Source organism: Nasonia vitripennis (genome assembly GCF_009193385.2).
Source record: "Nasonia vitripennis strain AsymCx chromosome 4 unlocalized genomic scaffold, Nvit_psr_1.1 chr4_random0007, whole genome shotgun sequence".
NCBI lineage: Eukaryota > Metazoa > Arthropoda > Insecta > Hymenoptera > Pteromalidae > Nasonia > Nasonia vitripennis.
The window spans coordinates 1,040,420-1,055,963 of NW_022279643.1; the positions used below are offsets into that span (position 1 = coordinate 1,040,420).

General features: G+C 38.1%; 3 protein-coding genes across 10 annotated transcripts in view; 2 read left to right on the forward strand and 1 right to left on the reverse strand.

Moving 5' to 3' along the window:
* The window catches only part of LOC103316546, a 463,261-nt gene that overhangs the window by 185,589 nt on the left and 262,128 nt on the right, over nt 1-15,544 (reverse strand). The gene's annotated exons all lie outside the window — the stretch shown is intronic.
* The window catches only part of LOC107981524, a 62,550-nt gene that overhangs the window by 22,207 nt on the left and 24,799 nt on the right, over nt 1-15,544 (forward strand). The window lies entirely within an intron of this gene.
* On the forward strand, nt 3,231-3,959 carry LOC116417306 (piggyBac transposable element-derived protein 3-like). The gene is made up of 2 exons (XM_031929977.1): nt 3,231-3,367; nt 3,455-3,959. Exons 1-2 carry the CDS (start codon nt 3,241-3,243, stop codon nt 3,775-3,777), a joined length of 450 nt encoding a protein of 149 aa, XP_031785837.1. The 5' UTR covers nt 3,231-3,240; the 3' UTR covers nt 3,778-3,959.

The following is a 15,544-nucleotide window of genomic DNA, read 5'->3' on the forward strand; positions in this document are numbered from 1 at the left end:
ACAGCTCCCCTAATTTCGAAAGCGCTACTATCACAAATATGTAGTTCAGCTGCTGTGAGTGCGACGACAGTTCCACTTTGCAAGAACTGCTTTCCCTTTTTGACTGATATAGTGTGGCTGCTGCGCCAAAACGGGGCAGCCGCTGCAAAATAGCCGCCGCTAAATTTTCGTAGCGATGAGCTAATCGCCTTAGTGCACCAGTCGCTCAGGCTGATCAGCAGCCGCCTCGAGAATCTTTCAGTGTATCTCTTTGGAATGGTGTAACGTCACAACTATTTTTCGTGATTTTTCAAAATTTTGAATTATTCTTCACAAAATCATGACTCACGAACAACATTTTCAATTGTACGATTTGTATATTTTTTAGCATAAAAGTTCAAATCTTTTCTCTGATGCACTGAAAAACTTTACTTAGAACATTCTTACGTAACTTGATCGATACCCTCCGATAAAAATTCCAAACAGCATATAGTCTAAAAATGCTAAAGCGATACTTTAAAATACATTTTCTCAATTAGCGTGTCATGCGTGGCCTTGCTGTGGCTTACCGCCTTACATCGCGAAGCGCTTTGCGTTTTACATTTGAAGTACGATGGCTGACGCTAGTGCTTTGCACTCGTCAAACTCTCCTGTTTATTTTGGAATATACATTCATTATTTTAACATGCATTTTCTTATCTTGACGATATGCTCTAACGATGTTTCCAAACGTCCACCCCACTGATTAATTTTTATGGATAAACCCTGGAATAACATGGAAGTTGCGCTAAGCGCTTAATGATGCGTCTAATGATGCTTTTTCTAAAGCGCTTAATGCTGCGACCATCAAAAAACTGACTGCGTCAGCTCAGCGCAAGCCCTTTTATGGAGAAGATCTAATCCAAAAGAGGAGAATTGACATGTTGGATTTAAATATTGGTGCCCCTACCCAACTCAACCAGCTACCCTTGACACCTCCTAGATGGCTCCCACAATCACTTGAACCCCTCCTTTCCCCTCCACTCTCAGACCCAAGCAGCCTCCCTCGCCGCTTCCTCAAACTAGTACAGTCCAAGCCACCATCCGGGACAGATGCCGCGCTGTCACAATCTACAACGTTTCACTTAAGTCACATCACACGAACTCGCAGTTGTCGTTTCTTCACCCCAAAACCAACAGACAAAATTGTCAGTTTTTTGAAAAATCGCCCGGCTTAACTGCCTCGGAGCTTTTAGGTACGTTAAGAAATTTCGTAAATAACGCGGCAAGGCTGTACGCTGAAAGAGAGAGAAAACTCGCGGTCTTGTATTCACAATGTGTGTTGCCACTGAAGAGAGAAAAGAGTCAAAAAGAGGGACTGTGTCTTCACGTCGCATTCTTGAGTCGGCTAGCTGCGATAGTTATGTTTAACATTGTATATACAGCTCTGAGTGGCATACTATAATATTTGAATATGTGAGTTAAAATATAATTATTAGGAAAGATGCGACTTGATTAAAGCGATATATATATTTAATTAATTTACCAATAAAGAACGCTTCCTTCGCTCGCAGTTAACTAATGTTGGTTAGTATACTTTGTTGCAGAGTATGTTTGGAAAAAAAAATAGTTAAAAATTATATTTGTTCGTATAAAATATGTTAACATATTGTTTCATCATTTCAATATAGTCTATGCTGAGATTATATCAAAAAATGTTTGTAACAGAAGCATGATTTTCGCGTTTTTGTAACTATTAAGCGGGCGTTAATTAAAAAAAGTAAACAATTTTACAGGCGTTTTTAATTTTTTTTTTTGCCCAGCGAACAAATGAAAAATTTCCGCTAAAATGTTTCAATGAAAATAGTCAATGGTTAACATCAAATATACGTATATGTGTGTATGTGGGTATGTGTGTAAACGCGGAAATCAGTACATACGTTACAAAAAATATGGTATGCACATAAGGGTAAGTGGGCTTTTTGGCCTCGTGTGGTTGCGATACTCATCTGGGGCTCGTAAACGCCCTTGCCTTGGGCTCGGGCTAACTCGCCTTGACTTGTATGCAAACTCCACACTCGGCCTAAAAAAGCCCACTTTACGCCCTTGGTACACAATATACTATTTCGTTATATTGTCAAATCTACACTATATTAAAACAATATTATAAGTAATTTCGTAAATATTCACCATCAGAATTAGTGAATCATCACAGAATGATAATTATTTCGGGGGGATCAACAGTGGTCAGACACATACCGGAATAAAGACTATTATGGAGCATGGAAAATTTAACCAAGCAAGAAGAGAAATCAGGAAAGAAGCTCTCGAGATCTGGAATACAATCTGGGATGCTGAGCGAGAACGAGAAAGCATATGGGAAAAGATCCGAGACAGGCTGGACTATATGGATAATGTTGTGTCAAACGCATCCAACATTCATAAGTCTGTTAGAAGCCATCTATCGGCGATTATGATCCAGGTTAACCAGCTTAAAAGAGGACAAGTGGTGCTGGAAAAGAGCTCTCTACTCAAAAAAAAATAGAAGGAGATCACACATACTTATGGATTGAAAAAGAAAAAATGTATAGTGAAAATTTAGAAAATTATATACTTTTAAGCGATATTACAAAAAAATCTATTTGCCAAAAATCATTCGTCGAACTTTTTGAATTATTCTTCACCGATGAACTCAAAAATCATATCATAAAAGCTACATCTGAAAATGGTTTAGAAATATCAATGGAAAAATTTAATACTTTTATTGGAATTTTATTATTGACATCATATAATATTCGAACATCAACATATGAATACTGGTCTAGTAATCCATTATTGAAATGTGATGTTGTTGCTTCAGCTATGAGCCGTAAACAGTTTCTTGATATAAAATCTAAAATAAAATATTCTAAAACATGTAATCAAACTAGTGTTGATAAAGCTTGGAAGGTTCGTGATCTTATCAACATATTTAGAAAAAATATCCAGCAGTTTGGTTTTTTTTCAACGGCACTTGTTGTGGATGAGATGATGGTGCGATTTTTTGGTCGAACTAGTTTGAAGCAGTACTTACCTTCAAAACCGGATAGATATGGTTTAAAATTTTGGGGACTATGTGATGTTAATGGATATATATTTGATTTAGACATTTACTGTGGTAAGAGAGGTGATGAAAAAAATGAAAAATTGGCTTCATGTGCTCTTGGTTCTACTGTTGTTTTACAAATGGTAAACAAGTTGTTGATGGATGTTTCAAAAAGAAAATTGTGTCAATATTTGTACATGGATAATTTTTTTACAAGTCCTGATCTGCTCGTACATTTGATGAAAAACGGTCTAAAGGCAACTGGTACTGTACGACGAAACAGAATAGAAATAAAGCATGAATTTGACAAGAAAGCTGTAAAAGGTTCGTTCAAAGTTCATCATGACAAAAATAGCGGAATGAATTTTATTAGCGTCATTGATTCCAAACAAGTATCTTTTCTTTCTACAGCGGCTTCTGTCAGTCCTATCAAACCCCTCAAAAGGTATTCATCCGATGTTCGTAATAAAGCAGAAATTCGGTTTCCTTCAGCTTTTGTTGCTTACAATAAATTTATGGGTGGTGTGGATACCCATGATTTTAGATGCAAAAAAACTGTACCAAAAATAAATTCAAAAAAGTGGACATGGTCAGTTTTTATTCGACTAATACAATCATCCATTGTAAATGCAACGGTTATTTACAATATTTGCAAAGAAGACGGTAAGGTAAAAACCAAAACCATGGCTATGAAAGTTAGCGAGTTTATTTATTGGGTAAGTCAAGAAATTTGATAGAGCATAAATTTGATTCAAAAGCAAGACGAGTTTGCTCTGTAGAAAAGTGTATTTTGCGAACAACACGGTATTGTTTAGATTGTAACAATTACTTTTGCGTTAATTGTTTCCAAATTATTCATAAATGAAACGCAAAATACCATGAAAGACGGTAAGGTATTTGAAGAATAAAAGTAAGATAGAAATATATGAAAAAATTACAAAAAAAACAAAAAAAAACAAAAACAAAAAAAAACAAAAATAAGACTCTTCAAAAGATCGTCAACCTCCACGATGGTAAGAGTTGGGCAACGGAATAATTTTATTACGGCTAAAGAACGATGCTGCACTTGTTATAAAGTTGTTAGATTTTTTTTTTTTAAATCATCCATAAATTTTTGAAAAAATTCACACGTGTTCTTTGACTAATTCTAAGCATTTTTTGTTCAACAAAATTTTTTCAATAAGTCTATGCTTATCGAGTAAAAATCTAAAAGCTTATTATTACATTTTTGGCTACAACCGGCTGTTCTGGTGTCCGCCATCTTGAATCTGGATAAACCAATTATGCTAACTTGTAGTATAGGCATGTATGCCACCAGATACAGAGTTTCAACCCGATCGGAATACGTAATCGTGGCGAAAATTACGATCATTTCGGAAAAAATTTTCAAAAATCACGTTTTTTTTTTTGTTTAAACAAATGTAGTTCAAAATTGGTTGCTCAAATCGCAAATCTGGTGCCAGATTCGAAAAGAGCGATAAAAATCCCATCAGATATGGTATTTCCGCATTAATCTGATGATGATTTCATAAAGAAATAAGGCGTTGAAAGAGAAGTCAAATTTCAGGTCTCTTGGTTAATAACGGGTTAATAAAGCAGAAATGTCACCGAACCAGCAGCATATCCAGAAGGAGGACAAGGCTTTACAGACGATAGAAGCATCAAACGCGGTGATGACACGAACGCTAAATAAGCGTAAGGCAATGTCACCAAGCCAGGTAGAAGAGCGACAAAAAAACTACGCTAAAAGAACGAGGAAAAATAAGGAACTAGCCTCTGTGGAAATCGCATCAAAAATCCAATCACAGGTTTCTTTGGAAGAAAAGGCAGACCCACCCTGGCAGGAGGTTATTACCAAAAAGAAGAAAAAGAAAGAAAAAGAGAGGAAAGAGGAGTTACGTAAAAGCACTGGTGCCAAGAACAAAAATGGCACTAGAAAACCACGAGAGAGACTCACCAGGCCTGATGCACTTGTTATAAAAGTTGCTGAAGGAAATTCGTACGCTGATATTTTGAGGAAAATAAAAGCAGACCCTAATCTGACAGTGCTTGGTAACAGCATAAATAAGATACGCAAAACGGTGGAAGAAGATCTTCTTTTGGAGCTACGACGCACCAAAGAAGTGAAAACGCAGGAACTTCAAGAAACGGTTAAAGCGGTCCTGGTAAAAGAAGCCACAATCAAGAGTCGTCAGCATAAAGTCGTCTTTGAAATAAAAAGACCTGGATATGCTCACCTCTAAGCAGGATATTCTAGAAGCCCTAAGTGGAGAGTTTCCAGAAGAGAAGGAAGTAGTAGAGGAGACGTCCGTAAAGACTCTTCGGAAAATTTATGGGGATACGCAGACTGCCGTCGTACAGCTGCGTGTCCAGATTGCATAAAAGGCAATCGCACAGGGAAAGCTCAAAGTAGGTTGGGTTAATTGCAGAATCAGGGAGATAAGTCAAGAGACACGACCATCTAGATGCTATGAATGCCCAGCTATACATGCCCAGCCTACCAAGCTACATTAAAAGTAGTGAAAAACCAACAAAAATGAAGATAGTGCAGATAAATCTAAACCACTGTGAGACAGCACAGGACCTACTTAATCAGTATGTCCGCGAGAGAGAGGTAGATGTAGCTATTGTGTGCGAACAATATAAGGATCTAGACGAGCCATTGTGGGAAATGGACACTACGGGTAAAGCAGCAATCTGGACATGTGGAAACGTTGCTTTCTGTAAAAAAAATGAAGATCCGTGAAGAAGGATTTATACGGACTAAGGTAGCAGGTGTTACTGTTAACAGCTGCTACACTTCACCTAACGCTCCAATCGAGCAGTTCGAACAACTGCTAGATCGGCTTATACAAGACGCAGTCGGGAGGAAACCAATACTGATTGCAGGCGACTTTAATGCGTGGGTTGTGGAGTAAGGCAGCATAAAGACTAATCACAAAGGACGAATACTCCTGGAAGCATTTGCTCTCCTGGATTTGATCCTAGTTAACCAAGGATGCACCTACACATTTAGAAGAGGAGACGCAGGGACTATTGTCGACCTGACGTTTGTTAGAAGTAGCCTTATCGGCTCAGTTGATTCATGGACAGTAAGTGAACACTACACACATAGTGATCATCAGGCCATAATAATAAAGGTAGGAACACAAAAAAGGGGACCCAGCGCGAGTACAACGACAAATAGAGTTAGTTGGAAAATGAAGGATTATGATAAGGAGATGTTCCTGTTAGCACTAGAAGAAATGCAACTGTCTTGAATGGCGAACAGCAAGGCGGAGCAGGTGACGGTAAACAGCACCCAAGCATGTGACGCTGCAATGCCACGAAGAGTGGCATACAGTAGACGACCACCAGTATATTGGTGGGACCAGGAGATTGCAAATGCACGTAGTAAGTGCCACTAAACCAGAAGACGAGAACAACGGGCAAGGAATAAATACTATAAAACTGGTATAGGCCTGGAAATAATAGATGCCCGCGGACAAGAAATGAAGGACGCTAAAAGGAGTCTTAAGAAGAAAATACGCGAAAACAAACGGCGGTGCCTGAAGGAATTACAGGATGAGGTCAAACAAGACCCTTGGGGTTGACCATAATAAAAAGTAATAAAAAAGATTAAAGAAAGCTACGTGCCCCCTCCAAAATGCCCGGAGCTATTACACCGGGTAGTGACCACGCTGTTTTCCAGGCAACTGCAAGAGCTAAGTTTCATTGAAAGAGGTATAAATGAAGAGGCAATCACACCGATCACGATTGAGAAATTGTTAGCCGCCTGCAGAAGGGTAGGAAATAACAAGGCCCCAGTGCCGGATGGCATTCCAAATATTGCGTTAAAGCATGCCATATATGCTCATCCAGAGGTCTTCGTAGACTTGTACAATACATGTCTAAAAGAGAGAACATTTTCCATAAACTGGAAAAAACAGCGACTAGTGCTTCTGCCAAAGGGAAAAAAACCACACCAGGAGCCCTCATCATAAAGACCTCTCTGCATGCTGGATACTCCAGGCAAGATCCTAAAACGCATTATCAGCGTCAGAATGGATCATTTTATAGAATGAAAAGGTAGATTAGCGGAACACCAATATAACTTTAGAACGAAGCGTTTAATCCTGGACGCAGTTAGTCTAGTGATTGACACTGCACAAACAGCGATAGAGGGGAAAAGATGAAAGAAATGAAAAAAGAAGTATTGCGCTATAGTTACATTGGATGACAAAAATGCATTCAATTCGGCCAGATGGAGTGAAATACACGAGGCACTCCGGAAGCAGGATGTGCCCTTATATAAGAAGGATAATGTCGGACTACTTGAAGGACAGAATTCTATTATATGACACCGAGGACGATACCAAGATATAAAGTTATAGGAGGCGTCCCCCAAGGGTCGCTACTTGGCCCACCGACTTGGAACATCATGTATGACGGGGTACTGAAGCTACAATTACCTGAAAGAGCAACAGTCGTAGGATTCGCTGACGACATAGCAGTAGTGGTAGTAGCGAAACATAAAGGAGAGTTGACAGACATAGCTGAAGAGTCTACCTGTATAATACACGAATGGCTAACAGAGACGAGACTGGAACTAGCTAGTCACAACACGGGAGTTATCCTCATTTCCAGTAGGATGAAGATGGAGGAAATCATACTGACGGTGGATGGACATGATTTCGTTTCTCAACCAACCATCAAATACTTGGGCATCACCATCGATGCAAGACTAAGTTTTAAACAGCATCTGGAAATAGTCAGTGATAAAGCAGTAAAAGTTGGGGCTGCTCTATCACGATTGACGACCACATCAACCAGAAGCAGGAAAAGCCTTTCGCCCCCGTGCGAAGCATTGTATGACGGTGGTACCGCGGGGTTTAGGGGCATAGAAGATGAAGATGGAGCTAGGCACCTTTACCGAGGGTTGATAAAGCCAAAGAAGGCGTCCCTTTTACGGCTGGCTGTTTTTTTACCTGGCCGTAGAGGGAATGGGTTTAGTCGGTGGGAATTCGACACATTGTGGATGGGGCTGTTCCAACAACTCTATTAACAAGGTCATGCCATGGTCTTTCTAAGATTTTCTCTAATACCTTCGTCTCCGAGAGAGAAACACACACACACACACACATACAGTTCCCTATAAAATCGTAGAGGAAAATATTAATTTTCACCCAAATTGTGTGTGAGTATATACAGGGTGACCCAATTTAAACGGGCACCGCTCATAACTCGTCAGGGACAGCCACAATCGAAAAAATGGTAGAGACCAAAGTTGTAGGATATCGAAGGGGCAACCCGATGGTGACCTTGGATTTGACCTTGAACGCGTTTTTCAAGGTCATTTGAAGGTCAACTTTGGATTTTTAAATAGGAACCCCATTCTTTTATTGCGGGAATGGAAAGAGCGGTAAATTTTACGTTCAGAATGGTATGTTCGGTTGCGGCACTGAAGGTCATCTCAATGTCCTGCAGCCAGAATGAAACCCCGCCTACGTAATTCCTCTAGCAACGCCAAATTAAAAAAAAGTGGTAGAGACCAAAGTTGTTGTATAGGGGGGGGGGGAGAATTGTGACCTCGAATTTGAGCCAGTCCTACAAGGTCATTTCAAGGTCAAATTATTTTTTTTCAAACTTTACTTTTACTTTGTATCCGAGATGAAATCCCTTCTTAGATGTTCTCTGTCCAGCGGCCAAGACGCAAATGAGCCCTCGCTAGCGTCCAAACATAAGTCTCGCTATTCCCCAAATGATCCCTTCCGACGGTTAACTTGCGAATGACTCCTCTAGGTGGTCGCCACCTACCTACCCGAACTCCTGATGTGCGAAAAATAAAAATGGCTCCCGAAATAAGCCTTTTAAAATAAGTCCCGCGCTCAGTCTTGCCACCGCGACTCCGTCGAACCTTCCCCTACGACGCTTAACTCACGAATGATTTTCAAGCAGGCGCCCCGGCCCCGCGCCGTACCTGCCGCCCGAACTTTCGATTTGCAAAAATAAAAATAGCCTCCGAAAATTGTCGAAAGAGTCTCACACTCGGCCTTCCGCCAAAAATATTAACGAAAATTTTTATTAAAAAGCCAATCATCGATACAGAAAAAGATTAAGTAAAACATCGAAGTATTGTAGAAAAACGTCAAAGTTTGATAAAAACGTAAAAAAAATATTAAATGTTTTATTTTTAAAAAATCATAAATTGATAAACCGTAATGCCAAAATATGAATAGAATTTTACAATAAAAAGCCATCGATACAGAAAAAGAAAAAGTAAAACATCGAAGTATAAAGTAAAAAAGTTTTTATATTTATTTTACACACATTTATTATTTGAATCAGAAATAAATTGCATTATGTTTTTTTAAATAACGTTGTTGTTTTTCCATTTAATTTATTCATAAATTATTATTGTTTTAAGTATACATAGATATACATACATACGTATGTTTGTATACATATGCTATACACACATACATGTAAACACGCATGTTGAAAATACATATGTATAAGCAGAATTATAAAGTTTGTAATACATACCATGTCGTCACACAGATTATACATACAATTACTGGCAACAGTTAATATAATTATTTAGTGATAATTCCACTGTATAAATATTTTAATTCTATTAGAAATATTTTTGCAGCAGAAATTGGTAGGTACTTAAATTTTTTGCACTTTTCTATTAGATAAGTAATAATAAACAACCAACAACACTAAAAAATGTATGTTCATTATTTAAACTTGTACAATATGTAAGCTGTAAAATATTGTATTTAACACGATAATAATTAATTAATAACATACATATTAATATAAAATATTGCATCTAAAGTTATGTTAATGAAAAAAATTTTTATCTAACGTAACAGAATATTTATTATTGTTAACAAATGAAGATTGTACTTTTTACATCATTTCATTTAATATTAAAAATAATACGAATATACATTTTCTATTAAAATTTTTGTAGTAATGTCTTGTATAAAAAAAGTTCTGCAATACGTAATGCAGGTATTTCTTGAAGAATCAATTTACTTAAAATTAAAAAATGTTTGATATAATTTCAAGTCATAGCGATTATTCTAGAAAATATTGTTTAAGAGCTAAATATTCCGATTAATTACCCATATTTTAAATGTATGTATAAGTTTGATTTCACTTCATAAAATTTAATAAGTTAAAATAAATCTTTTACTAAAATACAATTTTAACTATTTTATAAGTTATCTATTAAAATTTACTTTTAACACTTTTGGAATTACAAAATATTTATTTATTATCTATTTCATAAAAGCTTCCTAATCAATAAATTATTTTATAATAAAAAATTAATAATTACTATTTGCAATTAAATAATTGTTTAAGTAGTTTTTTATTTATTATTTTTTGCAGAAAACAGTCTAAGTTCTAGTAATGCAGTAGAATTTTTTAATTTATTTAGATATTTATCGACTTCAAATACTAATTTAATAATTGAAAATATGTGATTTGAGTCATTTTTTTTATTTTTGTAATATTTATAATCTAAGTAAATATGCCGGACTATAGTCGAAGCGAAATTCTTGATATTTTATTGATTTTGGGAGAGTGTCGAAGAAATTATAATGCAGCAGCACAATTATATCGGAGGCGTTTCCCAAACAGAAATCATCATCCATCTCGAAGTACGATCCAGAGAATTGAACAGCGAGAGAGGCGAGGACCTCAAAGATCATGGTACGCTAAATGATTAAAATCTTTTCTTCTATTTTAAATTTACTACTTCGTTTAAAGTGCAACATTTTACACGCTTTCAGGATCCGGAGTCGAAAAAGTGGGTGCTGTTTGAAAAAAAATAATTTGACCTTGAAATGACCTTGTAGGACTGGCTCAAATTTGAGGTCACAATTCTCCCCCCCCCCCCCCCCCTATACAACAACTTTGGTCTCTACCACTTTTTTTTAATTTGGCGTTGCTAGAGGAATTACGTAGGCGGGGTTTCATTCTGGCTGCAGGACATTGAGATGACCTTCAGTGCCGCAACCGAACATACCATTCTGAACGTAAAATTTACCGCTCTTTCCATTCCCGCAATAAAAGAATGGGGTTCCTATTTAAAAATCCAAAGTTGACCTTCAAATGACCTTGAAAAACGCGTTCAAGGTCAAATCCAAGGTCACCATCGGGTTGTCCCCTCGATATCCTACAACTTTAATCTCTACCAATTTTTTTAATTTGGCGTTGCTAGAGGAATTACGTAGGCGGGGTTTCATTCTGGCTGCATGACCTTGCGATGACCTTCAGTGCCGCAACCGAACATACCATTCTGAACGTAAAATTTACCGCTCTTTCCATTCCCGCAATAAAAGAATGGGGTTCCTATTTAAAAATCCAAAGTTGACCTTCAAATGACCTTGAAAAACGCGTTCAAGGTCAAATCCAAGGTCACCATCGGGTTGCCCCTTCGATATCCTACAACTTTGGTCTCTACCATTTTTTCGATTGTGGCTGTCCCTGACGAGTTATGAGCGGTGCCCGTTTAAATTGGGTCACCCTGTATATATATACTCTACATGTACCTTATTCCCAAAAAAAATTTAAGCGTGATTCCTTTACTTGGTTTCGAGTTATAGTTGGTCAAAGTTAGGATTTCAAGTAATTTTTGCATTTTCTGCCTATGTTCAATGATTTGTAGCTCATTAGGGATGCAGTTTTAACTAAAACTACTAAAATCATTTTTTTTTTCGTTAAATTTTCTAAATTTTTCAATAAAAATATTTTTAAAGGCCTATATATATATATATATATATATGTGTGTGTGTGTGTCGTGTGTGTGTGTGTGTGTGTTTGTATTTAAACCTTTAAATATGAAAATATGAATGTTTGATCCGTACTCCAAGAACCTCAATACAGTAAAAAAAATGTGGATGTCTCGGGGACAGCCGATAGAAGTGTATACTTTAATAGATGGTATAACATTTTGGAAAATTTTGTATAGTTTCGTTGCCAGAAAATAAAATGTATACGAAGTGAGATAAATAATAAAATGTCTTCGCAGTGGGACTGCAAATGTACTTCATAGTCTTCGATGCAAGAGTTCAAAATTTATATACTATTGTCTTCGCGACAAAGCTAAAATGAATTAGTCTTCGACGAGAATTTAAATACGTCTTCGTTGAGTGCAAAGTAGAAATATACAAGGATAAATTTAACTGTGACTTTTAAGATAAATTTTCACAATATTTTGATTTAGTGATTTTGATGCGCTAATCGCCAACATTTTCTTATTTTCCAACTTAATTGCCACTTTGTCAGAGAGTTAAAAAATCTCAGGTAAAGTAATCATTGATCAACTAGTATATTTAGGATAGGCAAAATATAATACGAATAAAAAAGATATAATAAGAATAACAGTATTGTATGATATTTTATGGCACAACGTGTGTAATACGAGATTTAGAGAGTGCATTTTTGCACGAGCGTGCGGTAAATCGAGGTTTACGCCAGGGCGTATCGTACAGTGATAATGTTTACCGCAAGAAGTCAATATAGTTTACCTGCAAACCTTTTGCGCATATTAAAAAAGTCACGTCGTCTAGTTAACGCAAAAAAATTGAAGCGCCCTGAAAAGGCACCGCTATATTAGCGCGTCCGAAATTTAGCGGAAAAAACCGAGAAAACCCGATAGCCACTTGCAGCGTGTGTAAATATGTGCGGTTGATATGTAAGGGGAGAGTTGAGCTGTGCGAGCATGCTAATATGCGCATGGTGGGGGGAGAGAGCTGCCGCTGCTTCCGTGACGATCAGTCTGTCGCGCCGCCTTGACGGTCACCGCTCACCGATTCACTCTATACCCTTTTATAGTAAAAAATTAGCTGTAAACTTTCAGAATGGGTCTGACCTTCTTCTAGAAGTTATGTAGAAAACAAACATGATATAATGGCTAATAAGTGGTTAGACATGCAAATTTGACACTTATAGCCTAGTACACTTCATGTTTATCGATACTAACAAAGTTACGCCTCTACTAAGCTTTAAGTACAAGTAGAAAAGCAGTTCACAAGTAGTTTATCACTACCGACGCTAGGCTAGGCTTGTAGCAACATATCATGATATCATTTTAATTAAATAGAGAAGAAAATGAATATTTAACTTTTATACCTGTGCGAAAGATGCTCCGAGTGCTTTTCGATGACCGAAAGATGCTCCGAGGGTTTTTCGACATTTGAAAGATTCTCCGAGGGTCTCGAGGGGCACAACGAGCTTTTGGGTTAACAATTCGCGACTGAGCGCGTATGTTCGTCGGGGCCTGCACAGGCACGATTTCATGAAGGAGATCGCATAACTTGCACGTAGCAGACGACGCACTAACCTCGAGTCACAACAGTACAGAAGTGCGTCGCATGCCACCATCTTCGGTAGCCCGGCGAAATATTCCCTTTTCAGAAATCAATTTTCAAAATTAATTTAAAATTGAATAAACACAAGGGTAATTGTATAATCACGGTTTTAAGCATTATTTGCCACGGCCTATCGAATGGAAGGGCTTAGAGCACCTTACCTAACTTTTTTTTTATGCATTGCTGCATTATGCCTATTGCCGTAAAAAAAACCTTACGAATTAGGGAAAAAAGGCTACGGTAACTTTGTAGGGCATAATTTAACCTTTATTATTCCCAAAAAATGTTATTTTCTTCAACGCCAGTTTTCCCAAAATCGTCAAAAAAGAAATGTGTCCGCTTTATCTGCGATATACTGTATTATGACATATACGTATACATATATATACACATGGATTAATCAAGATTATTTGAAGATTAGTTCAGATGAAAGGGATGCTGCGAATAATTATTTGTATAAATATGCTGTTTTTTATAAAGCCATCTATTTGTGATTATGCAGATTTGGTTCACATAAAAGGGATGCTGCAAATACTTCTTTGTGCAGCTATGCTCTTTTTTCAAAACATATATGTTTGTGAATATGAAATGATAAATGCTGTATGTATTTATGCATATTACAAGATGTTATCTGCAGATTCAGTCCTGCATTGATTTCAGACTCGCAGAGTCGTGAGCGCACGGCTCTACGGATCCTTGTCGCTCGTCTCGTTCTCCCTTTTGCCCTATGTACACACAGTGACAAAAGGAGTCGTGCGATGTCGGCATAAAGGTGATTCGGGAGTTAAGGATAACCTCCAATTCATTAGGACGTAAGCGCACGACTTGGTGAATCGTCGGTAAGTGTATTGCTACTTCCTTAGCCCTGTGTGTATCTTCGGAATTTACTTTATTTTTGTCTTTAGTACACGAGGTTAGCTTTCCTCGGGAGTCAGAATGGTTCTGCCCGTCGCTGCGCAGAGCGGCTCTTCCCTCACTCTTTTACGCTTCCCCCACTACCGAAGCCCCGGAGTGTTCGAGGCAAGTACCCACACACTCCCCCCGAGTGACAACGATTTTTTTCTAAATCTAATTATACTCGGGAGACTAGGAGTCAGTCTTAGACATTGGTCTTGAACGTTGGTACAAAAGTTACTTAAACTAGTACAAAGAACACTTATAAACTATGGTTTCGCCTCGAATACTTTAGTTTGGTTAACAGCTAAATTAAATGAGACCTTTTTCTTTCGCTCATACGTTCTAAGTTTCGGTACCGGTTTGTCTACGCTCTTATGTCTACGCACGAAGATCCAGAAAAAAATCGCGCGCTTCTTGTGCCTGTGAGCAACTAGGGCAGGTCCAATATCTCGTATGTGTTCGCGAAATTCCTCGATGAAGATCTGCAGATTCGGAGAAAAATCATCGGGAAAACAAAACGCACCTGGAATTTGCAAAGTGGTACCAAAAACATATTCCGCTGTCGACGCGCCAGTATCTAAGCGTACATGCGTGCGAAGCCCTTACAAGACTGTCGACAGCTGTCGGACCCAGTCCTTATCGGTGTGACATTTTAATGCTGCTTTCAGGCACGGGTGCCATCGCTCTATCATGCCATTTGCCTGAGGGTGGTAAGCAGCAGACCTTACTCGTTGACAACCGATAACGAATAGTAATGCGCAGAACAGCTAAGACTCAAACTGTGCACCTTGATCCGTAGTGAGGATTTTTGGAGTACTGTACCGAGATACCCATTGATCGAAGAACGCTTGCGAAATTGGGACCAACAATGTCCATGTGGGCATGTTAAAAGCGTCCATCAGGAGCTACGAACTCGGCTGGATTATTTTTCACACGTCGAGTAATCTTAGAAGTTTGACAGTCAAGGCAGTTCTTTGCCCCTGCCTTGCTGTCACGATGCATGTTCCGCCACACGTACAGCTTCCTAATAATCTGGTCCGTCATCTTGCCGGTTGGATGAGCGGGTTGATAAAACATGTCGAAGATCCGCTTACGCATCGGAGTAGGAATGATCGGTTGCAGTATTTCGATAGTCAAATCACAATATATCTTATTGTGACCCGGATCCCACTCTAAACACCTGATCACTAACTTACATTCCGGAGATTCGCGCAGCTTCTGAAGCTCTACATCG